This window comes from Trematomus bernacchii, unplaced genomic scaffold, assembly GCF_902827165.1.
Source record: "Trematomus bernacchii unplaced genomic scaffold, fTreBer1.1, whole genome shotgun sequence".
NCBI lineage: Eukaryota > Metazoa > Chordata > Actinopteri > Perciformes > Nototheniidae > Trematomus > Trematomus bernacchii.
In genome coordinates this window covers 8771527-8797851 of record NW_022987313.1, presented here as the reverse complement: position 1 = coordinate 8797851, position 26325 = coordinate 8771527, and the positions used below count along the sequence as shown (strand labels likewise).

The following is a 26325-nucleotide window of genomic DNA, read 5'->3' as shown; positions in this document are numbered from 1 at the left end:
ATTTTCTCCATCTCTTGTATTTATAATCTTGGACCTAACAGTAGCTAGAGGTGAAAATAGCCGAGGTGGGTAATGTGACTGCAGACGGAGTATATGACCATGTCAGTCTGTTTGTAGCCGTCTGCACATTGCTGTTCCTCTTGTTGTCAGTAAGTCAGAGCTCTGCTGCCGTTTGACGCCGTATACAGATGTCATGTTCACATTATGTATACAGCACATGCTTCCTTCATCCTGTTCTTGCTGTATTACCCAGCGTCACAGTTTGCAGATTGGCTTGACAACATGTGCTGTCATTATAATTTCTGTTAAAACCTCGGCCCTGGGTTGTCTGCAGATGGCTATATGCACCTCCTGTCTTTATTACCCCTGTCGCGTCTCTTATAATGACTGTTTAAGCGTCGTCAAATGTCTCAAATGTATGCATGCTTTTTCAAGTTTTTTTTTGCCCGTGATTTTGAAGTCTAGTTTTGTGTTTCTGGCAGGGCTGTCTGTGCGCAGCGTGTGCTGGCGGGGAGATCACATCCTGGTGGGCACGCAGGACAGCGAGATCTTCGAGGTGGTGGTCCACGACCGCACCAAGCCCTTCCTCATCATGCAGGGTCACTGTGAGGGGGAGCTGTGGGCTCTCGCTGTCCACCCCACCAAGCCTTTGGCCATGACAGGAAGTGATGATCGCTCAGTCAGGTGAGGAGCCGCTCACGTTACGATTCTATCACTTGTATTGTAACTAGTAGAATGTTTTTTATGATAGCCCTGTTTATAAAATGACAAAAAAAATGTGTTTCTTTCCGTTCTCGCTTTGGTTTCCTTCCTCAACACCTCCCACACACTCTATCCATTAGTCTATTTTTTATTTTTGTACATTTTGCTTCAATTTATGGTGACAGACTTTCTCTCCACCTTCCTACACTCGCATTTTGAGTGTCAATCCTTTGCCAAAAAATGAAACAAAACACACAATAAACAATGCCAAAGATCGTTTTTTTTTCAATAGATTTCAATGTAATGATGTTATCTCAAATTCTTCCTGCCAAATTAATCTTTTAGGTAAAATCTGATATAGCCCTAAATCAGCATATTTAGTTATATATTTACCTAATCATAATTTGAGCAACGTTTAGCTGTTCTAAAATGCTATAATAGCGGTGCAACAATTAATTTTGTTTACTTTTTTCACCTCTTTCCTCACTAAAGTCTACAATAATAGTTGTTTAGTTTATTTATTTATAGTGTCGTGGACAGTCCCCATCGATGAACTGTCACAAAAACAGTAAATGGAGTTCAGATACAGTCCAAAGACACAGGGCAGACCTCATTGCTGTGGTTGTTTGAGTCTGTAATCCCATCACTGCTCTGCCTCTTCATTTGTCCTACTTCTCTGTGTCCAAAGGATATGGAGCCTTATAGATCACGCGCTGATTGCTCGCTGTAACATGGAGGAGCCGATCCGCTGTGCAGCCGTGAGCACTGATGGCATTCACCTGGCACTGGGAATGAAGGATGGCTCCTTCACCGTTCTGCGAGTCAGGTGGGTACACAATTCCAAATGGAAAATCCTCTGTGAACTATGATGAAGAGCTTCGTCATTTTGTGCTCATTTTAGCTCCTAATTTAAGCTACATGTTTTCTGCTGTCCCCTGCAGAGATATGACAGAGGTGGTCCACATCAAGGACAGGAAGGAAGCCATACACGAGTTGAAGTATTCTCCCGACGGGGGCCACTTGGCTGTTGGCTCTAACGATAATTCAGTGGACATCTATGGCGTGGTGCAGAGGTACAAGAAAGTGGGCGAGTGCATCGGATCCAACAGCTTCATTACACACATGGATTGGTCCACGGACAGCAAGTTTTTGCAGATAAATGACGGCAGCGGCAGGAGGCTCTTCTACAGAATGCCAAGTAAGTCCAGGTTCCCAAGTTATATCAATATAAATCAATTTCTCTGTATAACACTTACAATCGAAAACCCAGAAACAGTTGCTTTGATATGATACTGTCACCGAGCTCCTTTTGTGAGATAAAGTTTCTTTGTCTTCTTCTGTTGAGGTGGGAAGGAGGTGACCAACAGGGAGGAGCTGAAGCTGGTTCAGTGGGCCTCATGGACGTGTGTGTTGGGCCCTGAGGTCAATGGAATATGGCCCAAGTACTCGGATATCAATGACATTAACTCTGTGGACGCCAACTTTAACAATCAAGTCTTAGTAACAGCTGACGACTATGGATTGGTCAAACTTTTACGATATCCATGTGTAAAAAAAGGTAACGTTTTAAATGATGGCTTAAGAGCATGAATTCCGCTTTTATCATCTGTTGTGTTACTGATATGTTTCCTCTTGATTTTAGGTGCAAAATTTAAAAAGTATTTAGGTCATTCAGCTCACATAACAAACGCCAGATGGTCACATGACTACCAGTGGGTCATAACTATTGGTGGGGCCGATCACTCGGTGTTCCAGTGGAAGTTTGTGCCAGAGAGGAAGTCTAAAGAGGCTGCGCATATAGCGCCACAAGGTAAGAGGAAACCCCCCGAAATAAGTTTTACCCAATAAAAGGATTTACATTTTACATTATAATTGCTTTAAATAGGAATATTAGTTCCATTTTCATGAAGCTGTGCGTGGAGACCACTGAGTTGCATTAAAGTTATTGTTTATTTCACAAAATCAGAAGTTCCTGCCAAAAACATTATCAAATTAGTCTGAGTGGAGATAGAAAGTTGGAAGACTCAATCTTCCCCTCAAGTACTGCAGTGGGCAAGCCTTTTAAAGGTATTGCTTTTTGGATAGAAAAAAAATACACCTGTTGAAAAATATGCTTTCCAACACTACTAAAGATCACTCATTGACTTATACTCAATAATATGAAAAGACAAGTTTGACAGACAAGAGAAGGGAAGCTGTAGAGCTTTTGGTGTGCATATTATTTATAAACAAGAGCAAATGTCATAAGATGTCTTGTATCTGTTTAAACACAAGACTATTTAATCAGTATTGTGGAATTAATACCCATTTTAAGGAGTAATATGTAAAGGTAGGTTTCTTAGTTAAATATTAGAGGTTTTATGAATGTAACTGTCTGTTACATAACACTGCTCCCACCAGCCTCCTGAACTTGAGGTGCTAAACCACCCGAGAGTAATGTATGAGACTGTTCCTTTCCTTAAGATTGCTCCTGAACCACCAGTTTTATGAATCTGTGCAAAGAGAGAGCCATCCCATTAATTAGGACAGATCCAATAAAAGTGAACAAAGCTTGGAAAGTATAATTGCATTGTCATTCCCAAGTCAAATTTTTGTTCCAGAGACAGAACACAGCTGTGCTTTCTGAATTTAAAGCACATACTTACCGCCTTTCTTTTTAATTTTCCTAATGGATCTTGTGAGTAGCCGCCCTTAGCTGCCAGTTCTGCTTATTGCCTTGTCTTGGCACGGCTGTACTTTGCTGCATCAGCATTTTTCTAAATGTGTCTTGAGCGATGTCACTGTAACGCACGGCTGCCTGATAAATAGCAGATGTCACAGGATTATTACACAATTGACCCTCACTTCAACTGAAACAGGATGAAGTATTTCTCACTTTCCGGCAGTGGGATCTTTGTCTTATTTAAAGGCAAGGTAACTCTTTACTTGCAAGGTGTGATGCAGCCTTGTTTCTGCCCGCAGAGAGCTTGGCAGACTCTAACAGTGAAGAGTCGGACTCTGATCAGTCAGACGTACCTGAGATGGACTCAGAAATCGAGCAAGAGACCCAGCTCACGTATCGACGACAGGTTTGTATTCACATCAGATATGTTCACCTTTTAAAACGTGTCTCTGCAAAATCAACAGAGAAAGGACACACTTTTCTACATGTGAACAGATTTATAAAGAAGATCTACCTCAGCTCAAAGAGCAGTGCAAAGAGAAGCATCGAGCGACGGCCATGAAGAAGAGAGAGCGAGCGCCGGGGAGCGGGGTGAAGCTGCACTTCATTCATGGGTAGGCTTACCTCTGTAGAATCATAAAAGAGAAACTGGGAAGGCAGATATTCTGAGATGAATTTCAATTAGGCTAGCTTTTTAAAATTGGACATCTCACTTTGTAATGACTCCTTTCATAAAGTCCTTTTTCTCCCTTTTTTTTACCTTCGCAGCTACAGGGGTTATGATTGCAGGAGCAACCTGTTCTACACCCAGACCGGGGAGATAGTCTACCATGTAGCTGCCATCGGGGTCGTGTACAACAGACAGCAGAATACCCAACGTTTCTACATGGGCCATGACGATGACATCCTGTGTCTGGCTATCCACCCTCTGAAGGACTTTGTAGCAACAGGCCAGGTAGCTACCAGCTCTCCTAACATCACATATTCAACGTCTTTTTATTAGTTAAGTTCATGGCTCCACAGAGATGAGCATACACACATATAAGACTGAACATGCTCTTGTATAAATCAGTTGAATCAAGACGATTGCGTTCATACTTTGGATATTCTTGTCTTTTCAGGTCGGCAGAGATTCGGCCATCCACATATGGGACACAGAAACGTTAAAACCCATGTCTGTGTTGAGGGGTTTCCACCAGCTCGGAGTGTGTGCTTTGGACTTTTCTGGTAAGTTAGCACTGTTTTTGTAGACTGTCTCTTATCCAGGCCGATTAAACATAACATGTTTACCAATACTCCACACATCCTAGCTTTCACAGGGGAACAAAATATCTTATTTCCCACATTAAAGAAACAGGAATATTCACAAGACACACACTTTACAATGAAAATCCCTATTTCTGCTGTCTGTTAGTCTTGGCAGTCTGATTGCAACAAGGTAGAGCTGTTCATCTCGCTTCCCTTAATTGGCACCAGGAGAGATGCAGTGAGATGTCGGTGTCGGTGAATCACCTGCTGTAGATCAAACCCTCTTGGCTGCTTTTATGTTGCTAACAAGGGCCAAACATCACCGAACCAAAGCAGGAGCTGGCTCTGTCCGTGCTGGACTTAATAGTTTTGTTTTTCCCTCCACAGCGGATGGCAAACGGCTGGCCTCGGTGGGCCTGGACGAAAATCACACCATTGTGCTGTGGGACTGGAGGAAGGGGGAGAAGCTTTCTGCCATGCGGTAAGTACAGTTATAGAAGAGTGTTTACACGGCTGCAGGTTTGCCTTTTTATCAGCACATCTCAAAAGCTTTGACAATCCTTCCTTTCAACACTAACGATCGTTTCAGCGCTCTTAGTTTAAATATGGACATTTATGGATGAGGGTTAAATTGGAGCCACTTTGCTGCGCAGAGCTGGCGGCGTGATTGATGGAGCAGAGGAAAAATGGGGGATTAGGTTTTTTTCTATTACGAGGCGGCTCCACTGCAACACTTGAATGGTTGGAGTAGGAGTTTGCCTCAGGGCCCAATCTGCAGATCCATAGTTGAAGAGAATCACTTTTAATCTTCAATGGGCTCATATTGGCGAGTTGGCTGCTTGTTAACAGATTGTATTTTGCTGTGAAAACATATTAAGTAATGCAAGTTTTTTCTATAGATGAACCGGGTTTCTGACGTTACAAAATAATATCGTAAATCAAATGGGTTTAAGAAATAAAACGTAGTACTTATTTCTGAAACAAACTTGAGTATACAGCCTTAAAATAAACCTCTACTTCACAGCAGGTACTATTATATAACCTGAACCAGCAGAAGTATCATACTGGCAAACATCTGCATTCCAAAATACATTTTCTTTTGCTTTGTTGCTTGTTCCACTTGATGTTCATATTTAGTATCTACTCCGTTCCCCTGGCTAGTTTGGAGCCGTGCGTTGCGGTTGCTCTCCTGCGTATTGTGTGCCAGGCTCAGGGACAGCTTGGAGCTGCACTAATCTCCTCTGCAGACCCTGGTGGGCAGTGCAGTGAGGCGGGCAGAGGGAAATGGGGCCTGACAGAGCCTTGCTTGTGCACCGCCTCTGTCTAGTCTTCAGCTGGGAGAGGGGGAGTGGGTGCTAGAGGGAGATGAGCACAAAGGGCAGCGATTAGAGAACTTAAAGTGTCAGGTGTTGTCCATCGCATTAAAAGGACCAGCCACTTATCCTCACTGTTCATATTGTGCGATGCAATAAAAGGGCAAAAGACATAAAGTGTATCTCTCATTCTAGTGCGTTTGTAATGGTTACTAGGAAGCCGTGACAGAAAATGTGACCTTAAAATGTGAGTGTGTTTTTATGTCAAAACTAATCCCGTCTTGTGCCACAGTCAGTTACTGTACTTGTATGTTATTTTATCTATTTTCTATTTTCTCTCAAAGTGAGAGAAAGATGTATAAAATACAATGTGATTATAAACAGAAATGTACGAAGGAATACAAATGAAAAACAATTAAATGAAAGTAAATAAAATATTGTAGTCCTGTCTAAATAATAGCTTGATATAAGTACTGTGGCTGCCATGATTTCAGATTTTCATTAAACATTATCATGGCCAGAATATTTCACTGTAACATAAAGTCTGTAACCATTAATAACGTATATCATATATTGTATATCGTATCACAATACATATCATGTGTTTTTATTTGACCATGTCACCCATACCTCACACTATTATACAAGCTCTCTGTGAGAATCTCACAGAGAGCTTGTATAATAGCGTGAGCCGTGAGGATGGATTCATTGTGCCTTTTCTGACGCATTGTTATACTCCAACTATGCAACTTAGTTTTGTCCAGACATTCAGATACAGAGAGTGAGGCATATTTCCACATTGCTGTGCCGTGATTAAAAGCCTCAGTGCACTCTGCCCTTGAGTTGTTGCTTACAGTCACAGTGGATTCAATATTTTTATATTTCCACTTGAAAAATGATGAAAGTAAATGTTGTTTCTCTCAAGACCAAGGTTTAAGAATAGATAAAACATCTTGAGTGTATGTGAAGAAATGTACACATCTAATGCTTTTTCTCCATGCATACTTTTCAGGGGAAGCAAGGACAAGATATTCGTTGTCAAAATAAATCCCTACCTTCCTGACAAGCTTATCACAGCGGGTGTGAAGCATATAAAGTTTTGGCATAAGGCTGGTAAGACCCGTGAGCTTTCTTTTTGTTGACGAGCCGAGGCTCTAACAAGCGGATCTCTGGCTTAGCGGTGACACATCTTACTGAGAGTTGAATGTCTGTTTCTCTTTCAGGTGGTGGTCTAATTGGGCGCAAGGGGAACATGGGGAAGACGGAGACTATGATGTGCGCTGTGTACGGCTGGTCGGAGGAGATGGTGTTTTCAGGCACCTGCAACGGGGACATTTGCATCTGGAGAGACATGTTCCTCATGAAGACTGTCAAGGCTCATGATGGCCCGGTTTTCAGTGTGCACGCTCTAGAAAAGGTACAGCAGGGAAATAGACAAACTTTTCTCCGAAAATAATCAATTATGAACCTAGATTAGAAGTGCATTCTTCTGTCTGTTACTTGTTTTTGTATAGTTTTCATATTGCATTTGACATTTTCAATTGGCAGGCTTTTCTCGCTAATGTAAATGTGAATATTTTATAGGGATTTGTGACTGGAGGAAAGGATGGTATAGTTGCTCTGTGGGACGACACATTCGAGAGATGCCTCAAGACTTATGCCATCAAGCGATCCGTCCTCGCTCCAGGCTCTAAAGGTAAAAAGGTCATCCAGTTCTCAGTTGTCCTCCCCTGTCCTTGGATCATTATTTCTTGTTATAGAAATGCAACCATCCCAATGCAAATCCATTTACAACAGTCAATGCTTTTAGCCGAGATGAAGATTGCCTCCTGGTTCAAGCTAAGGTCTCTATGATTCATCCACTCTACAGGGTTGCTCTTGGAGGACAACCCCTCCATACGTGCCATATCTCTGGGCCACGGCCACATCCTGGTGGGGACGAAGAACGGAGAGATCCTGGAGGTGGACAAGAGTGGCCCCATCACGCTGCTGGTACAGGTAAGATACCGCTAAAAATAACCCCAAAACCTGTCACCTGTGTTGAAGATGCGCTAAAGTTTATTTTCTTTTTTATTGCAATGACCTGGCAGAAGCAGTGTGCTACTTCTTTCGTGATGTGTTCAAGAGCACTCTCACTATGGAATACTTAACTTTATTTTTCTTAACTTTCAATCTCAGTTGATTTTAAGACACCCTATTTACTCGTAGTAAGAGAAAATGTGGTTGAAAAATACAGGCCCAGATTACTGGGGGCAGAAAACATTAGTCGTTTTAATAAAGAAGTTGGGCAGTAATTGGAGTTTTCCATCATTCTGTGAGCAACTGTCACACAGATAGTCGATGGTTACCTGGCTGAGGAGTTGGAGATGTGTAGCCTGTCGCCTGCAGCTCTTTCTCTAACAGCTCACTGTCGCTGCTCCTGACTCTTTCATTATTCCCTGACATATTTCAAACTGATTAACTGTCAAGAAATACTAAAATAACCATATTCTATTTTTGTTGACACGTTTATGTTGAACGACAGCAGTCAGTGTGAAGATAACCGACAAACGCATGCATTTTCTGTGCAAGTACATGGTGACAAAATGATGAGGTTGCTTTATGGCTGCAAACATTTTAACTTAAACAATTATCTTATATCATATCATATCCTAATGCATATCCTTCCTTGCACAGCGACCCAGAATCACCAAGGAGGTGGCTTTGAACAGCGATGAATTATTGCTGCCTAATGGGAGATTGTTAATTTAGTTAAGTAGTCATTCAGCGTCGGCCCGGCCCCCTTAATTGTATGCAGCCAGAGCGATGCTATTGATTGCCCTTTTCAAATGCTTCAAACTACACAGGCACATTCTGATGGATGGGATGAATTGATGAGAAACCAGAGGTTGTCCTCAGTCGGCTGCTGTGTAGGCAACAGGCCTGTTGTTTCTTATAGTATCCTGCGGCTTATATAAGATATTTATCACATAAATATATCTGATTGAGTCAATTGCTGATGTCAGGAAGGAGGAACATACAGCATAAAGATTAGGTAGATTTGCATGTTCTCTTAACCAAGAAGTTCTTTTAACATTAAAATGGTATAAGAATATAATATATAATAATAATAATAATCAGATTATATTATATTATCATTATAACATACAGAATTATAGGTAAATAAATAAACAAATATAAAAAATAGCAAACAAGCAGAATCTTAGAATATTCAATATTTACTAAAAAGTATCCATTATTATTTTAACAAACTTGATCGGTCAACCCCTTTATTAAAAAATATATATTATTAATATAAATATATGTTTTATTCATTTAACTGTTTAGACTTATCCGACAGTATGGCTTAAACCGTATATTAGTCCTGTAAGTAAATTAAGGGAGAACACAGTGATTTCGTTAAAGAAACTAAATCAAAGAATAATGCTAAGTACATTCTTTCTTTAAAAACCCCCAAAAAGTTTCCTGACTAAGTCGACAAATGAAATTCATTTTGACTTTGTTTTGTGTGTCTGCAGGGTCACATGGAAGGTGAAGTGTGGGGCTTGGCCACTCATCCCCATCTCCCTCTCTGTGCCACTGTCAGCGATGACAAAACACTGCGCATATGGGACCTCTCACCCAGCCACTGCATGCTGGCTGTACGCAAGCTCAGGAAAGGTGAGTCACTGCTCAGACACTAACAGATGAGTGCGTCCTCTGACAGGAAGTGCACTGGCCCAGGGGCTTTAACAAACCCATTGTCCTCCACAGGCGGCCGTTGCTGCTGCTTCTCCCCTGATGGCAAAGCTTTGGCGGTGGGCCTGAATGACGGCAGCTTCCTCATTGTGAACGCAGACACCCTGGAGGACCTGGTGTCCTTCCACCATCGCAAGGACATCATCTCCGATATCAGATTTTCTCCAGGTCTGCCACTCAACTCTTCACCCTGACAAAACTCCCCTGAAATCCTGTCTGAGAAATAAACAGGCCTCTAAAATCTGTGTGCCCTTCAAAGCCTCTGAGAGTGTGTAGGATGCAGAAGTTCAGCAGGTGTACACATTTCCCTCCCGCTGTCAGTGGGGGAGATATTGCTGCAGGCCTGACCCAAATGAATTGCTTTCTGTAATAAGGCCATGATGGAGAGCCAGTAAAATAGGAATGAGTGACATTGAGTGCAGACAAAGTGAGAGCAAGAAACTAAACTCTCCTGGACACTTAACCTTAGTCCACAATGCAATCGATCCTGTTTCTCAACCCAACACCCACGGGCCTCCATCTTGTACCAGAACTCACTGTTTAGAGCAGTGTGAAGCTCGAAATGTGTTTCAGTATGGTTCAAATAGGTTCATCCGTATGTTACAAGCGTGATATTTTCTTGAGAAAAATAGGTTGGTAAGGGCTATCTTTGCAGTTCAAAGTAAAAGTCTGTTCAGCCAATGTGTCAAGAAAGAAAGTAAACCATCTTGCCAGCAAATCTGATGATTTCAAAGAGTATAACACCAGTAGGCTATCAGCTGTAGGTATATTTTTACAACATGATATATTGAACATTTGACCAAGTGAAACTGTCAAAACATAACCCTTTAAAAGGTCTCCTTAAAGTGTCCTGTTAAGAGGGAACAAAGGACCTTGAGGAGTCTGGGACATGAATAGGCTCCTGTGTTTAGCGGTCATTACATTTACTATGTTCATTATCATAGTGTTTGCATGCCCAGAATGTGCTTGTTAGCTCTAGATATAAAGTACAGCTGACATGAGTGTAATGCAATTAGTTCTGCAGTAATTAACCAGAATATTGGATGAATTACACGTTTGAACTCTGAGCAAATTGCAAAGCAATGTTTTTTAATATCTCTGTCTGGAGCACAGTTGTAAAACCCCTGTCTATAACTAACCACCCTCTCCCTTGTGTTTGCTCAGGTGTTGGGAAGTACCTTGCAGTGGCATCAGGAGACACTTTTGTGGATATTTACAATGTAATGAGCAGCAAACGTGTTGGGGTGTGCAAAGGATGCCTCAACTACATTACCCATCTGGACTGGGACAAGAGAGGTACAATGCTTCCTTAAATACAATTGTCTCAGTAAATCCTTGCAAACGACTGCGACATAAACAATTACATATTCAAAATGTCTCTGTTAAAGCTCAGTTAAACACTGCGGCCCACTGGGCTGTTTCATTCACAGGAAAACTACTCCAAGTCAACACGGGAGCAAAGGAACAGTTTTTCTTCGAGGCTCCTCGCGGCAAGAGGCAGACGATCCCAGCGACAGAGGTAAGCAGCGTGTGTGTGGGGGGGGGGGGCCACAGGGAGCAGCCCTGGTTACGGTTGTTGGCCCACATTTTTTCCTTTGGGAGCAGAGGAGGCTCGCTCGAGGAGGGGCAGTGAAGCATTATCACGGCCCACTTTTCACCAGTTTCATTCTAAATCTGGCAGTGGAAGAAGACTAGTGTTTAGGGTCCCCTTAATAAAGTGTGACATTCAGACACCATGCACACAGCGGAGAGGGGAGCATTAAGAAAATAAGGGTCAGAGATGATAGATGCTGCTAGGTCGTGTTTCCTCTCCCCTTTCTCTCTTCCTGCCATGCATTTCACTCTTCTCTTGTACACTTAATCACAGGATCATTATTGACAAGTTGAGACGCTGCTACTCCTCTTCCCACCTTCTTTCCTTTCTATCTACCTTCCCTCCTATATTCTCTATGATTGTATGGGACCTTTAAAGGAATAGTTGGACATTTTGCTGTAACAGAGACACAATATATAACACATTATTCAAGATATAACGCTCTCTATGGTTGATTTGCTGACTGTAGAGGCTCTATGAGCTTAGCCTGAGTACATTTTTGTATTGTTGTTCTATCTGAATCATAATAAGGTTTATTGCAGATTAGGTTCTCCCTTCGTTAAATGCTATAAAAAAGTCATTTATTTTTAAGTAGCATTGGTTTATAATTAACTGAAAAGTTATGACTTTTTTTATGTGTTACAGCCTCAATTGCTGTAACAAAGATGGGAGACCAGAGGGGTTTAAGGGAACACAAAGCATATTTATTTGCAATAAAGGAAAACTTCACAACTTAACAAAGCTTAAACAAATGTGAAAGTCAGTAATGTATATGGGTGTGTTAAATGTGAAACAAACAAAAAAGCAGCTGTGTCCAAAAGGAACAGTCTGAAAAGGTATATTTGATCAGACTGATGATTTTATTTATATGTGTAACAAGTTCTATAAGTGAACCAAAATCATTTAAATTAAAAAACGTTTTGTAAGTGAAATTTCAAATGAAGCTTGACTTACTGCTCTCTTGTCTCAGGTGGATAAGATCGACTGGAGCACGTGGACGTGTGTCTTGGGATCGTCTGTGGAGGGCATCTGGCCTTTGATCAACGAGGTCACAGAGGTCACCGCCGCCTGCCTTAGTAACGACAGGAAGGTGCTAGCAACAGGGGACGACTTGGGCTACGTGAAGCTCTTCAGATACCCTGTCAAGGTCCGACACAGTGCCTATATTTCATTCTTTGTATTTCTGGGCTTGAACGCCTTAAGCCTTGAGGCTTTGGTTCATGCAAATGTTATGTTAATTTCTGATAATGTCACACGTATTAAACAAATGTTGTCCCTCTCCCGCAGGGGAAGTATGCAAAGTTCAAGCGCTATGTGGCCCACAGCACACATGTTACCAATGTGCGATGGACCCATGACGACAGCCTCTTAGTGACGGTCGGCGGCAGCGACACGTGCCTCATGATCTGGGCCCATGAGCCCGAGGGCCACCGGGAATTCAAACAGTGTGACAGCGAGGAGTCGGACATCGAGAGTGAGGACGATGGAGGTGAGAGATTGGCGTCCTATGAGCTTTTTATTCATTGAATGTTTCCGTTGCTCAAACCTGAGTCATTCCCGTCTTTTTTCAGGTTATGACAGCGATGTGACGAGAGAGAACGAGATCACCTACACCATCAAGGCCTTATCCACCAACATGCGACCCATGACGGGTGTGAAACCCCACCTGCAGCTGAAAGAGCCGTCTGTGGACGAAAGGTATCTGTCATTTCAGCTCAGATGAAGCTTTGCTCAAAAGAAACTCTGGCACTGTCAAAAAATGCTCTTAGAAATATCTGCCTGTCACAGTACAACAAATAAGTCTCCTGCATCAAGATGAAGCCCAACCTTCCTTCTTCTGTCAACATGTTTTTTCTTTTCCTGCGTGAAATTCCTTCCCTTTCCCTGCCCTTTTGAAATAACTCAGCCTTTTCTGCTCTTCTTCTTTCCTTTAATGGCTGTCCATCTGTCATTATCCTGCTTCGTTCTTTAATTCTACTTGAAGACAAGGGGTGGTCAGGTAAGCTCCTGTGTTCATGTATGTTGATTTATGGACAAAAGGTTAAACAGGGAGTAGTTCAGATATGTCTTTTAACAGAGAGACAAAGTAACAACATACCTGACTAGATTATGTTGTCAAATGTTTTATATTCAATGCCTTGATGCCTGTGAAATGTCCTCAGTATAAATCGTTTTTAGTAATTACCGTTTGAGGGTTTGTTGCTCTTTTGGATGTTCATTTAATGAGCTGCTTTTCTGTTGTTTTGTCTCGAAGGACAAATGGGGCTCACAATTCAATTTTAATTCAATTAACTTTAATGCCCATTATAGTAGTCAGCATCTGAACTGGTTTTAAACAAAGATTAAAATTCTTCATCTTAATCTTAATTTAGCACATAACACCAAAAGAAATATTGTAATGTACAAATACAAAACGATTATAAAAGATATCTTCTTTTAAAGTATTTTATTTATAGGTCTGGTTCTACAGCAAAGAAAGGCTACAACTAAATTATATTTCATAGCCAATTATTTTCTTGTTTAATCAATTCGTTTTTGGTCTGTAATATGTCAGAACATTTAGAAAATTAGGTTTCCTCAAATCTCAGTTTTTTCCAAAAGAGAAAAGATATTAAGCAAAGAGAAAAGCGTGTATGATTAAAGTTGAATAAATCCCTTATCCAAATAGTTGGCAATTAATACCAACTAATCAATGAATCAAATAAATCATTGCAGCTCTTCTGTGAACAGGGCTTCCCATCATTCTAATCCTCTGAGGCACAGACTCAGGGTGCTTCAGGTTAATCGATTTCCAGACATTTTTTTTCAAGCAAACATCCACGCAGCAATGTCTGGGCAGCAGTTGTCATGGAAATGGGTTTAAGTTGTCATGGTAACACAGTGGTACTGACTTGTGTGTTTTATTTCCTCAGTGGCTGAAATGTTGTGTTTGATGTGTCCGCCAGACAGTGGTGAGGAACATTTATAATTCTTACTTTTTCTTTGTTATTGCTGCCATGAAGAGGGTCGAGGTAAGATGCTTAATTTCAGGTTGATGTATTACTTTATAGATCACACACAGGTTTGGACCTCATGTAGATATCTGTAGATTGAACATGAAGCACATGCTTACTATTCGTCTTTTAGATACCTTCACACCCTGCCGTTACTGTGTTTGTCCTTACGATCTTTCCAGTAGTCATGACACATATTCAGTCAGTGATGCTGTTGAATCTTTTAAGTAATTTATATTGACTGACTGCTTAAAGATGTGGGCGGACAAAGTTCTGCCATGTAGATATTAAATATAGTTGTTTTTTTTGTATTCTTAGCATTCCACTCTTATTGAAAGGTCCCCACTCAGTCACCTTATTCAAAACTCGTCCTTTCATTGCTTCATTGTTATTAGAAAACTCTGTACACAACCTTGATACAAAATGTAATAAAAAAATATAGAAAAGCAAGGATTGTCCTTTCTTCACATGAAAACATCACATATTGTGTGCACTTATGAGCAGATGTTTGCCCAATATGTATACAGACAGGTGTAATATTATCATCATCGTCATCATTATTATCGTGATCAGCATTTGAAGCAGCTCTGTGGCAGCCGTCTCATCACAGCTGTCTGTTTCAGGCCTCCTGTCAGCAGAGCACTGCCACAGCCTGAGAAACTGCAGACCAACAACGTGGGCAAAAAGAAGCGACCCATTGAGGTAAGAAAGACCTCGCATCCTACCCAAAACAGCAAAGTCATTTATATATACCATATTCAGAAGGGAAGTCTTTCAGAGCAGCCAGAAATATTCAAAATGTTGGTTTTCTAATGTGATTATTCCATCTGAAGACGCTGTGTGCTCGCTCTCCGTCCAGACAGCCTCTGAGGATGCTCTAATCGAATAATGACTCGCTCATTCAGCCGCTGGCTCTCTGAACATCTTCGTTGTCATGGTGCTGACCTCTCTGACTTTCTGCCGGTCTTTTTTTTCCCCGACTCCCCCACAGGACTTGGTGCTGGAGCTGGTGTTTGGTTACCGTGGCAATGACTGCCGCAATAACGTGCACTACCTCAACGAGGGGGCGGACATCATCTACCACACGGCCTCGGTCGGCATCGTGCTCAACCTGACGACCTGTGAGTAGACGGTCTGGACTACACACTGACAGTGTTACTGTTCAATATAAGCAAATACACTATGCAATTAAATAGATATACAGCGGTCTTGAAATACTCCATTTAATAGTAAAAGTCCTGAATTCAAAATGGTGCAATATTAGGCAGTATTATCATTATTGTATTAGAAGGTATTTAAAGTATCACAAGCACTGTGAATAAATACTGGGTTCGATAGCTGTAGAGTACAGCATCATATCATTACATCGAATCAAACATATGTATTGCATTGTGTGTCTGTGTGTGATGTGTTGATGTGTGTGTGTGTGTGTGTGTGTTTTTTACAGCCTGCCAAAGTTTCTACATAGAACACAGTGACGACATTCTGTGCCTGACAATCAATCAACATCCCAAATTCCCCAACGTGGTGGCTACTGGCCAAGTAGGTATGTTTGTGAGAAATCGACCTCCTGTGTCACCAGACGCCTCATTTCTCTTCTCTGTATCACATGTTCTGCATTGTTCAGGGGGATGATGGTACATGACAGACAGCTATCCCCCTCCTACAAACGTATCTGTGCTATAGAGCAAAAATCATCTCTTCTGAATACATACTTTAATAGTTGTGGGATTGCCACTTTTCTCACAGAAAGACTCACAGTTACAGGAAATTGACAGAAGATATGCAATAGCAGCTTAAAATAATATTAGTCTATACATATAACTGAGATTCAGACATGGTAATCTGTAAATGACCCAAATGTTTGAAGGTAGAAGTTAATATCAGAAGCCACTATTGTCACAAAAAATGAACAAATGATTTGTTGGTTCTGTAAATAAATCTGAATTTCCTTCTTTTCAGGTGATACTGGTGACATGTCAGGTAAGGACATTTAAAAATTAGTGTGAGTGTAAAAGGAAATGTGTTGTTACTTCTGAAGAAATATTTGATGGTCTTTAACTCATTATATACTTTACGTTACTGCCATCTAGTGGCTATTTCATTTTCAATAGGTTTGTTGATTTTATCAAATTTTCTTCAAGTATAATTAAAAAATCTATTAAGGCATATTTCTAAACTCTACTTTCATTTTTATTTTGAAGGTTTGTCACATTTTAGTGTAAAATTAAGAGACTCCCAATAAATAAAGAAGCCATTTATTCAATATTTTAGCTTTTTAGGGTTTACTCATGACACGAGTCAAACTAATATCTAATACTTAAATATAGACAAATAATTCTCCTTATCTGTCCCTCAGCCACCTCTCCATCGATCCATGTGTGGGACGCCATGACCAAGCAGACTCTGTCGGTGCTGCGTTGCTTCCACTCCGGTGGGGTTTGCTCCGTCAGCTTTAGTGCCACAGGAAAACTCCTGCTGTCTGTGGGCCTGGACCCTGAACACACCGTCACCATCTGGAAGTGGCAGGAAGGTAAAACAAAAATAATCCTCCCTTAAACTTCAACCTCCTTACGGGGATTAGAAAGTCCCCCTACAGTTGCGAGATCAATCCTTAATGCACTCTGCTTTATTTTTAGGTGCCAAAGTGGCCAGCCAGGTGGGCCACACCCAGAGGATCTTTGTGGCAGAGTTTCGTCCGGACTCTGACACACACTTTGTGTCCGTGGGGATCAAGCATGTGCGCTTCTGGACATTAGCCGGTCGCGCTCTGCTCAGCAAAAAAGGTGTGCTGAGCTCCATAGAGGACGCCCGGATGCAGACCATGCTGTCTGTAGCATTTGGAGCTGTAAGTGCCTTCCAACCAATTCAAAAATAAAGTCTTCAAAATCACACATGACATCATAATTTGATCCCAAGCTGTGTTGTTTGTGCTGTGAATTGTTTTTGCATTGCTCGCTCTGCTGTTAGGCCACTAGATTAGTGCAGATTTGTTTTCTTTTCAGAATAACTTGACCTTTACAGGTACCATAAGTGGGGATGTGTGTGTGTGGAAGGAACACATTCTAGTAAGAATTGTGGCCAAGGCTCATACGGGCCCTGTGTTCACCATGTACACCACACTGAGAGACGGCCTCATCGTCACCGGGGGCAAGGAGAGACCGTAAGTGCTGCTCGGTTACATCAATACAACACATTACCTATTAGGGAGCCCACAGATACGCATACATATTATTTAAACTGTGTTTTTCTTAAACTGAGGGATTAAATACATGGATGTTTTCCTCCACAGGTCCAAGGAGGGAGGCGCTCTGAAGCTCTGGGACCAGGAGCTGAAACGCTGCAGAGCATTTCGGTTAGAAACAGGACAAGTCATAGACTGCGTTCGCTCTGTCTGCCGAGGAAAGGTAGGTTACTGACAATATCGCACTCAATAAAATGATTTTCAAACCCCATCATGTGTGTATTAACATGTTTTGCTGTTTCTTGTGTCAGGGTAAAATCCTTGTGGGGACCAGGAATGCAGAGATCATTGAAGTAGGAGAGAAGAATGCAGCGTGCAACATCTTGGTGAACGGACACATGGACGGACCGATCTGGGGACTGGGCACCCATCCCTCCAGAGATGTCTTCCTGTCTGCTGCAGAGGACGGCACAGTGCGTCTGTGGGACATCCCAGAGAAGGTCAGCCATGTTACCTCCACCCTCTCAGAAACATAGTCCCAGTACTTCCAAACTTAAATCAGTATTTCAAGATGTTGCAAGTGAAGTTAACATGGCTTCCTTATTCACAAAGTTACCTTGTTAACAAGTGGGTGCTTATCTTGCATGGCCGTGTTGGGGAAACAGAAGATGCTGAATAAGGTGAATTTGGGCCACCCAGCGCGCACCATCGCCTACAGTCCTGAAGGAGACATGGTGGCCATCGGCATGAAGAACGGAGAGTTCATCATCCTGCTGGTGGCATCCCTCAAAATCTGGGGCAAGAAAAGGGACCGGCGCTCGCCTATCCAGGATATTAGGTAAAAGAAACGAAAAGTATGACACTTTACACAAGACACTGTTGGGTTAATGCATGAAGAGTGCTAAAGTGAGCTAGAACTTTTCTTTTTTGAATATATGAAAGGCACAACAACGTCTACCCTTATCTATTTGAAAGATTATATATAACTTTTTAGGAAAGAGGTTACTCTTTTGTTAGTTTTACCATTCATATTATCAGATTTATTTTGGGGCTAATGGTCCTCAATAATGCATAAGTAAAGACATTTGCCGGGGCCCATTTGAAACCGCAGTGTGTCCTCCAGGGAAGCTATGAACAAAACATGTTTGCACCAATAAACCAGCACTATATAAATCAAATTATTATGGGTAACTATTTCACATTTACATTTTGTGTTTTGACAGAAATATGTCAAACCTCCCCTACACACCACAAAGTAAACATGCCAGTATAGACAGGCTGTTGTAACACTTCCGATCCGTCTCACAGGTTCAGTCCAAATTCTCGATACCTGGCTGTCGGCTCCACTGAGAGCGCGGTGGACTTCTACGACTTGACGTACGGCCCGCAGCTGAACCGCATCAACTGCTGCAGGGACATCCCCAGCTTCGTGATGCAGATGGACTTCTCTGCTGACAGCTGCTACGTCCAGGTATAAACCGTGGGAGGGTTCGTCAACTTGCATGACAGGGCATGTTTGTCTCCACAGATGCTGGATGTATGCTCCCTAACCTGTCCTGCTTTGAAACAGATCTCCACAGGTTCTTATAAACGACTGGCGTACGAGGTGCCATCCGGGAAGCAGGTCACAGAGCAGTCGCAAATCGACAGGATTACCTGGGCCACCTGGACAAGGTGAGAGACACAACAGGCAAAAACATAGTGGTTTTTTTATGTACTGGTCCATTTTTAGATTTTTTTTTTTGGTCTATTTGGCTTCAATTAAAAATCTACCTCAGTGGAAAGAAATCCAAAATACACATTTAGGTGTTAGTTTTACTGCAATTTTTCTGTTTGTGTCTCTAGGATTGCTCCTGAATTCACCAAACGTTAGCAATAGATAAGGCATCACATGCATATTTGATAACCTAAAAATAATTGTCTTACCGGTAATTCAAGTAATCAACTGGATTTCATGGTAATATCTATAGGTTAAACATTCTCTCCTATCCACAGTGGTCTTGCAAAATGTATGGAATTTTTCATAAACATGTTTAAATGCCATTTTCTCAAAATGAGTTTTTTCTCATACTCTGAGACAAATATCTCTACTTCACTTGCACTTACAAACAACCTAATTGCCAAAAATGAAATGTCTCTCCCTTTCTGTATGCAGTGTCCTTGGGGATGAGGTGGTAGGGATCTGGTCCCGCAACACTGACAAAGCGGACGTCACGTGTGCCTGCGTGTCCCACTCGGGCCTTAACATCGTCACAGGCGATGACTTTGGAATGGTGAAGCTGTTAGACTTTCCATGTCCAGAGAAGTTTGTAAGTATGATTGCATCATATTATTATTACTGCCTGTCGTTTTGCCATTGATGTATTATGACATTAATGTTTACAATATGCCATTTGTCTGATGATAAATATTTCCCTGCACTTTCACAATACTCACTGTAAATCACAATGTGTTAAATTGAAAAAAATTCAGACTTTGACGCCATGAAGCCTGGAAACACAGAGAGAAAAGTCTTAATGAAACATGTCTACTGCACCAACTTTAACCAGGATCATCTCACTTTTTTTACAAACTTAATAATTCAAAACCATCGGTTTTAAAAAAACTGAGATTTTCATGCACTTCACATACAGTATAACCCTTTTCCAAATTAGCACCACCACCGAACTAGAACATAAGAAATGTTTATGGAAAACTGGCTTCACATTTATTTTTACAAATGTTTTAACCTGTGACTGTGTGATTATTCTGCCTTATCTGACTACATGATAACTATGTATCACGTTTTACAGTGACTCACTAATATACAGTACATAATGTGTCTGTTTAAAGTATAACATGACAATGCCTTGTATAACAAAGCCACTTAGATAAATCTGTTTTTGACTCTAGTTTCCACCTGAATGACGTGTATGTGATTTGTTTTCAGGCCAAACACAAACGCTTTATGGGCCATTCTGCTCACTTGACTAATGTTCGCTTCACAAATGGAGATCGCTACGTGGTCAGCGCCGGCGGAGATGACAGAAGGTAAGACTGAAGCTCAAAATAACACTCCAGTTTACAAATCATATGACAATCAAATACTAAACAAATACTATTTCCTCCGTGTCCTGTCCAGCCTCTTTGTGTGGAGGTGTGTCCATGCCCCTCACTGAGGAACATCCTGAAGAGAAAGTCTCACCAAAATCTCCAGAGAAAAAAAATCCCACTAACAGATACATTTCAACAGAGAGAAGGAGGAGGACAGACCTGGCAGCTTGTAAATGAGTGGTGATCAGACTTACTGCCTCAAATCTCGGTGCATGCATTAATGTGAAAGGCTCATTTTTGTCACAGCATTAGTCCTGATTGTGAACACAGGCGGAGGGCATACAGCCCAGCGCTCACAACATCACATCATCCTTAAAAAAGAAAAGAAAAACATCTCTCTTAAACAGTATGTGCATATCATTTTAGTGATAGCTTTTTTGTTTGGAAAGAATGAGTGCATCTGTGTATTAGTCAGTTTTGCCATTTGGCGGGCCTATTCAATTGTGTTACTGACGATGCCATTTTTTAAAACATGTAGCAAACTGAATTAGCCTTAATCTGAGAGTTCAATTTATGAGGGTTTGTTTCTTTTTTATATTACGTTGGATTTACTTTTTGGATCATGTAGTCGTTTGTTTGTTCTATTTTTACTGGTGATTGCAAATCCTGTGGCCTTCCTCCTGAATGTAACATCCACTGTTATGTTCTGGATGTCAGCATGCCAAAGCATACTATGCACTGTACACCTGACCTGGTCACTGTGTTAACCCTCATGGTTCATTTATGGTTTGTTTACGTGGTTGTGTTGTTGACTGGTTGACCTCAAAGCTCCCTCGGCAGTGTTCCCCTCATGACATGTAAAACGTGCGCATACTTGTTTGAGGATTTGTCTGTGGTTAGTGGGTGTGCATGGCTTACTGGAAGACAATCTGTCCGAACCAAATTCCACAGAAAACAAAAAAAAAGAACAGCTGTAAATTGATGTTTCAATACACGGTTGCAACTCTTTCTCACTTTTCAGTGTGCTGCTATGACATATAATTGTCGCATTTTCATGACTATGAACAGTGTGACTTTTTAAAACAGTAAGTAAATGTTTTGTGTGGTCAGATATATTACCTAAATGGAATGTTTTATCAGAGAAAATATGAAAAGTGCAAAACATTTAACTATACAAAAAGTTGTTGCTGCATATTTTGATTTACATTATACCAGTGTAAATATCATTTGTATATATTCTTTTTGTATATTTTTTGTGAGATGTTTCTTAAATTCCACTTTAATAAAAATAAAAAAGCAACCATGACCTCGAGTGATATGAATTCACTAACAATGATGAAATTAATCTGGATTTAATGAAATTGACTGAAGAAATATTGTAGTTTCACTCAGTTTTATTTGAGACAAAACAAATATATTATAGCTCTTTGCTATCAATATATGGTCTATTTACATATTTTACACAGAGAGGCAAACCTTAGCACTGTATACTAAAACACTTGAACAGGGTCTTTGTTTCGTTTGAATACATGACAGGAATGACAGATTACATTTGAGTATTGTGTACTCGGATAACAATTAGCATTGACTGTCACTATCTGCATGATAGCATAATGATTAATTGATACATTTCATTCGGTTCAAGTAGTTTCACAACGACAAAACCAGAAGTACGAGTGCATTGAATCGAGTCGTGTCTATAATGTGTTACTGTATTTTGTACACAGTCCTAATAAACTGGTGAACTGGGGTGTTAAGTAACACTGACATAAGCAAGCAGGGTCATAGCTTGACAGAGAAGGAGCTTCCACAGGAGCAGCCATGATCCGCTTGAGGGTTCTTGAGCACGAGGAAGGTGGCGCGGATCAGCTCCTGGCTGAAGTCCACAGTGGCTCCTTTCACAAACTCCAGGCTGTCCTGATCCACGATAATGCCCACTCCTCCCTGCTCAAACACTCTGGATGCAGATGGAAACAGAGTTGATGGGATTAATAAACAATCAGGAAACAATGAGTGTGAAACAATAGCTTCCAAGTGGCCATTTACCTGTCATCTTCATTCCTGTTACTATCAACAGAAAACTTGTACTGGAACCCGGAGCAGCCTCCCCCCTCTACATGGATTCTCAGAAACTCACCCTTGTCCATGATTTCCTCTAGTCTCTGGATTAAAGGAGGGACATGAGCATGGTTAATGGCGTGTACAATTTAAAATAACAACCCAACACATGCAGTTACAGTAGCAGCATCACAATGTCGAATACCACAAAAGGTTATGCTGGAATGTCCATAACTGGTTTCAGATATCAACAACTTTGACAAGAAACAATTAGCACCTCAGTAAATCAGAATCCAAATACATTTGTGTACTCACAGTCAAAAGTCTCAGATGTAGAATAACTCTATACTTTAAAGCCCATATTCCCTACACAGTAACACGTAGCGGTGATACATTTATATTGTAGCTCTTCCATTGTCAACACTGGCTCTGATGTGGACAAATAAAATCTTGTGGTACAGAACCAGCTTTATTCAATCTGCAAACGTATCATTAAGTTATTTAGAGACATGCAAACAGTATGATGCTTGTCATGGGTATCTGCTGACCTTCACACATGACTCAGTGAGTCGTACTTCAGATGGAGCTGAGACAGCAGCCTGCTCCTGGGTCGAGGCGCTGCTAAAGCGCTGAAGCCCCGCTGTGTAAAGAGCTGGCTGGGGGCTCAGGGGAAGTCGGTGTAACTGTTGGCTCACATTGATGTTGCTCAGAATAGTTGAAGCCCTGTAAAACATTGTAACGTAAACATCAGACAGCAATACAGCAGAAGGAAATAGCAACCCCTAGAACGTGCTAGCTAACTAACAGTGGCGTGTTACGGGCTAGCTTGCTAACTACCTAGTAAAACGTTAACACACCGTTGTTTTTCCTACCCCCAAGGAGATTGTTTGTAGGTTATGATAACAAATTATTTGTACGATAAAAGACAGATTAACGTTACCTGGCAAGGCTTAATACTTTTGACTTTGACGCAGTTATCATAGCTCCAACGAATAACATCTTCCATAACAAATGTTACTAAGTTCCACCCTCAACCGTCGAGTAGAGGAAGATCCCGCTTTGATTGGCGGAAATCGTTGTCTGTCAAATAGAAACGCCCAGATCAGTGCAATATAGACATTTGATTCGTCAGTTAACTTGCCAATAATAAGGTATTTGGGTAAGGGCCCCATAGGTTTTTGATACCTTAATTTTTGCCTCTAAGGAACAGTTCCCCCAAAACATATGCCACCATATATTGAAATTGAGGTTTTAGTTTACAGAACAATTAGTTAATGTACTGCTTAAGGGTTTTATCTGGCGATTATATCACAGAAGGCGGTTTTTTTTTAGCCTGAGAGGATTTCTGACAGGCTAAACTGCGGGCTAATAAATACCCACTTCCGATAAATAGGCGTTAAGCAATCTCGTGATACACGGAAATAAAAAGGTGCCAGGCAGTATTCGGCTTCACTTGGACACTGTAAGAAGCTCTACCAAGGTGCGGTGTGTTCATTTTTAACTTCCTATGTTATAACTATAATAATCTTTGTTTTTTTATTTCATTATGCCAGGTAGTCAAAGAGTATGTCTTCTTTGTGTCTAACTTTTATAATCACTGCTACTTTCTGGACATTTGGGGGAACAAACACTTGAGTCATGTGATTAAACACTTTCTGCTGACTACTCTAAATCAGAATGGTTCACTGTAATGTACTTCTCTTTTGAGTAATGCTCAATATTTCCTTGTTTTAGGGTCTCACGGAAAGAAATAAGCATGGATGTCCGGGCTGGTATCATCGTGTTGTTCTGCTTGATGGGATTCACCTGTGCGGAGCCGGTGAAATTCCTTGACTGCGGTAAGATTTACTTAACTTAACCAACGCCACTTTATTGACGTTCAAATGCTCTGTAAATAATTCTAAAGAGCTGAACACATTGAACTGAATCCAATAGGGAGAGAAGCAATCTGTTTACTTGTAAATTATATTTTTGAACGATTCTGAACTGATACCAAAAGTTTACTAGACCACAAAGGTAACGTATTCAAGCTGTTTTGTCCAACCTACACCCTTAGCGTTGGATTGCTTAAAAACTTTCTTTATGATTTGATTTTTTTTTTACTTGACTGTTTCGGTACTACATGTCTGGGTCCAAATAAAGTGGGTCCCGTCCCACATATATAATTTCCTCTTCTGAACACCATTTGTTATATTTCAAATTGTTATGTCACAACAATGAACTCCTCTTATAAGATAAGATAGAACTGTATTGATCCCAATATGGGATTTTTTTTTAAACAACATTTATAATTGGCTCACTTAAGCATGAAGCAGCCAGTTGGTTCTTTTTTTATCATTTAATCTTTCCTTTTTTGTTTTTGAACGTCAACTTTAAAAAAAAAATGTGTTTTATAAAAGATAACATTTTCTCTTCAGGCTCAACTACTGGCAAAGTAGTCACAGTGGACATTACCCCTTGTCCCAATCAGCCATGTGAACTACACAAAGGAGTGTCCTACGGTGTCAATGTGACATTCAACAGTGGTAAGGGTGCCTTAACTTTTAAACATCCAGAACATAAATGCATATATTGTTAAACGTTTGACCTCACTTTTGTGTTTTTTTTTATCTACAGATGTGTTGAGCCAAACAAGCACAGCATTGGTTCACGGTATCATTGCTGGAGTTCCCATCCCATTCCCCATTCCCATTGAAGATGGTTGCAAGTCTGGCATCGTGTGTCCAATCCAGCAGCAGCAGAAGTATAACTATGTGAACTTGCTTCCTGTGAAGACTCAGTATCCTTCAGTAAGTAGTACATGTTACAATGGCAACAATGTTTCCTTTTTTAATAACTAAAAAACATTTCCATTTTTAGTTCTTTCACTTCCTCAAAACTTTTTTTAATTGTAAGAAACGAAACACACTATGTTCACTGATCATGCTTGCACTCTGTCTTTCTAGATAAAGCTGGTTGTGGAGTGGGAACTGAGAGACGACAACCAAAAAGACCTGTTCTGCATCCGGTTCCCAGTTAAGATTGTGAGCTAAACAAGCAGAAGTACCTCTTCACCAAGTGATTGTTTGATTTTAAAGGGATTTAGCTTTTGAGTAAAAACCAATGATACTAAATGATTCTCGTAAGATCTAATTTTATTCATTCCTCATTGTGTTTGTTTTAAGGTGTAATCACGTTCACTAGTTCACAAGACTCTGCTGCTCTTGCACATCTTGAACTGCTGATTTTTGTCTGTGACCTGCCTAACAGTCAACATTAAGAAATGTGGATGTGCAACGCGATTGATTTGTGTGATTGACGCTGAATCACATTCCACTAAAGTGCATACTTGTCTTACTTGCTGCTGTGTAGTCGGAAAAGGTACAAACTGTACTTCCTCTTTACTAACACTTTTGTTATATTTCTTACTGACCTTGTCCTACTAGATGAATGACATTTTGAAATTGTAAGTGAACATAAACTATAATAAAGAAACATAATCTGGACCAAGTGTGACTATGATATGAACAGTGATTGAGTACAAATTATTCTAAAGGACCATTATGGCATTTTTCAAATGATCCAAAATACCTGTCATATGTGCACTGAATTAAAAGGCAAACTTATTAATTTCTCCGAAATAATCTTATGACAATGCAGAGACTGGCTTTGGCCTAGTGATTAAACCAACTTGTCCTTATTTCAAAGTAAATGTGTCTTGCTAATGTGTAGATTGTTATACATGACTTAATGAAGACAAACAATTCTGAGAAGGTATTGGTCCAAAGAACGACCGGCAGAAGGAATATTTGTATAAATCC

General features: G+C 40.7%; 3 protein-coding genes across 4 annotated transcripts in view; 2 read left to right on the top strand and 1 right to left on the bottom strand.

Annotated features, from left to right (window-relative positions):
• Nucleotides 1-21767, top strand: part of eml5 (EMAP like 5) — a 35215-nt gene extending 13448 nt beyond the window's left edge. Inside the window, exons 7-44 of the mRNA XM_034138203.1 lie at nucleotides 483-684; nucleotides 1391-1528; nucleotides 1644-1900; nucleotides 2048-2260; nucleotides 2345-2512; nucleotides 3664-3770; nucleotides 3860-3978; nucleotides 4133-4319; nucleotides 4486-4591; nucleotides 5000-5093; nucleotides 6938-7038; nucleotides 7149-7342; nucleotides 7510-7621; nucleotides 7796-7923; nucleotides 9444-9585; nucleotides 9679-9831; nucleotides 10828-10959; nucleotides 11094-11182; nucleotides 12228-12404; nucleotides 12545-12746; nucleotides 12829-12955; nucleotides 13242-13256; nucleotides 14260-14268; nucleotides 14874-14952; nucleotides 15242-15371; nucleotides 15698-15796; nucleotides 16213-16233; nucleotides 16610-16783; nucleotides 16890-17098; nucleotides 17256-17413; nucleotides 17543-17657; nucleotides 17746-17934; nucleotides 18100-18272; nucleotides 18743-18905; nucleotides 19005-19108; nucleotides 19590-19743; nucleotides 20364-20464; nucleotides 20556-21767. Of these exons, the coding sequence (XP_033994094.1) occupies nucleotides 483-684; nucleotides 1391-1528; nucleotides 1644-1900; nucleotides 2048-2260; nucleotides 2345-2512; nucleotides 3664-3770; nucleotides 3860-3978; nucleotides 4133-4319; nucleotides 4486-4591; nucleotides 5000-5093; nucleotides 6938-7038; nucleotides 7149-7342; nucleotides 7510-7621; nucleotides 7796-7923; nucleotides 9444-9585; nucleotides 9679-9831; nucleotides 10828-10959; nucleotides 11094-11182; nucleotides 12228-12404; nucleotides 12545-12746; nucleotides 12829-12955; nucleotides 13242-13256; nucleotides 14260-14268; nucleotides 14874-14952; nucleotides 15242-15371; nucleotides 15698-15796; nucleotides 16213-16233; nucleotides 16610-16783; nucleotides 16890-17098; nucleotides 17256-17413; nucleotides 17543-17657; nucleotides 17746-17934; nucleotides 18100-18272; nucleotides 18743-18905; nucleotides 19005-19108; nucleotides 19590-19743; nucleotides 20364-20464; nucleotides 20556-20592 (5078 nt within the window). The 3' untranslated portion in view covers nucleotides 20593-21767. The remainder of the gene's footprint in view (nucleotides 1-482; nucleotides 685-1390; nucleotides 1529-1643; nucleotides 1901-2047; nucleotides 2261-2344; nucleotides 2513-3663; nucleotides 3771-3859; nucleotides 3979-4132; nucleotides 4320-4485; nucleotides 4592-4999; nucleotides 5094-6937; nucleotides 7039-7148; nucleotides 7343-7509; nucleotides 7622-7795; nucleotides 7924-9443; nucleotides 9586-9678; nucleotides 9832-10827; nucleotides 10960-11093; nucleotides 11183-12227; nucleotides 12405-12544; nucleotides 12747-12828; nucleotides 12956-13241; nucleotides 13257-14259; nucleotides 14269-14873; nucleotides 14953-15241; nucleotides 15372-15697; nucleotides 15797-16212; nucleotides 16234-16609; nucleotides 16784-16889; nucleotides 17099-17255; nucleotides 17414-17542; nucleotides 17658-17745; nucleotides 17935-18099; nucleotides 18273-18742; nucleotides 18906-19004; nucleotides 19109-19589; nucleotides 19744-20363; nucleotides 20465-20555) is intronic.
• Nucleotides 21768-21843: 76 nt separating this feature from the next.
• On the bottom strand, nucleotides 21844-23572 carry isca2 (iron-sulfur cluster assembly 2). Of its 2 annotated transcripts, XR_004555390.1 has the most exons (5): nucleotides 23466-23572; nucleotides 23074-23248; nucleotides 22514-22629; nucleotides 21981-22424; nucleotides 21844-21946 (listed from the first exon to the last, which is right to left on the bottom strand). XR_004555390.1 is itself a non-coding variant. In XM_034124322.1 (4 exons), exons 1-4 carry the CDS (start codon nucleotides 23522-23524, stop codon nucleotides 22250-22252), a joined length of 525 nt encoding a protein of 174 aa, XP_033980213.1. In that variant the 5' UTR covers nucleotides 23525-23572; the 3' UTR covers nucleotides 21844-22249. The 2 variants fall into 2 exon arrangements, 1 of the variants encoding a protein (XP_033980213.1); XM_034124322.1 differs by having other exon boundaries at nucleotides 21844-22424.
• Nucleotides 23573-23861: 289 nt separating this feature from the next.
• Nucleotides 23862-26010, top strand: LOC117477308 (NPC intracellular cholesterol transporter 2-like). Its single transcript, XM_034124021.1, has 5 exons — nucleotides 23862-24005; nucleotides 24260-24363; nucleotides 24943-25050; nucleotides 25142-25314; nucleotides 25471-26010. Exons 2-5 carry the CDS (start codon nucleotides 24282-24284, stop codon nucleotides 25555-25557), a joined length of 450 nt encoding a protein of 149 aa, XP_033979912.1. The 5' UTR covers nucleotides 23862-24005; nucleotides 24260-24281; the 3' UTR covers nucleotides 25558-26010.
• Nucleotides 26011-26325: the final 315 nt, after the last annotated feature.

Excerpts from the sequence above, each read along its gene's own strand:
- isca2 (XM_034124322.1), bottom strand. The coding sequence starts at position 23,524 with ATGTTATTCGTTGGAGCTATGATAACTGCGTCAAAGTCAAAAGTATTA. Across the intron at positions 23,249-23,465 it reads AAAGTATTAAGCCTTGCCAG|GGCTTCAACTATTCTGAGCA; the intron begins GTAACGTTAATC and ends AATGTTTTACAG. Across the intron at positions 22,425-22,513 it reads AACAGGAATGAAGATGACAG|AGTGTTTGAGCAGGGAGGAG; the intron begins GTAAATGGCCAC and ends ATCTGCATCCAG.
- LOC117477308 (XM_034124021.1), top strand. The coding sequence starts at position 24,282 with ATGGATGTCCGGGCTGGTATCATCGTGTTGTTCTGCTTGATGGGATTC. Across the intron at positions 24,364-24,942 it reads GGTGAAATTCCTTGACTGCG|GCTCAACTACTGGCAAAGTA; the intron begins GTAAGATTTACT and ends TTTTCTCTTCAG. Across the intron at positions 25,051-25,141 it reads CAATGTGACATTCAACAGTG|ATGTGTTGAGCCAAACAAGC; the intron begins GTAAGGGTGCCT and ends TTTTATCTACAG.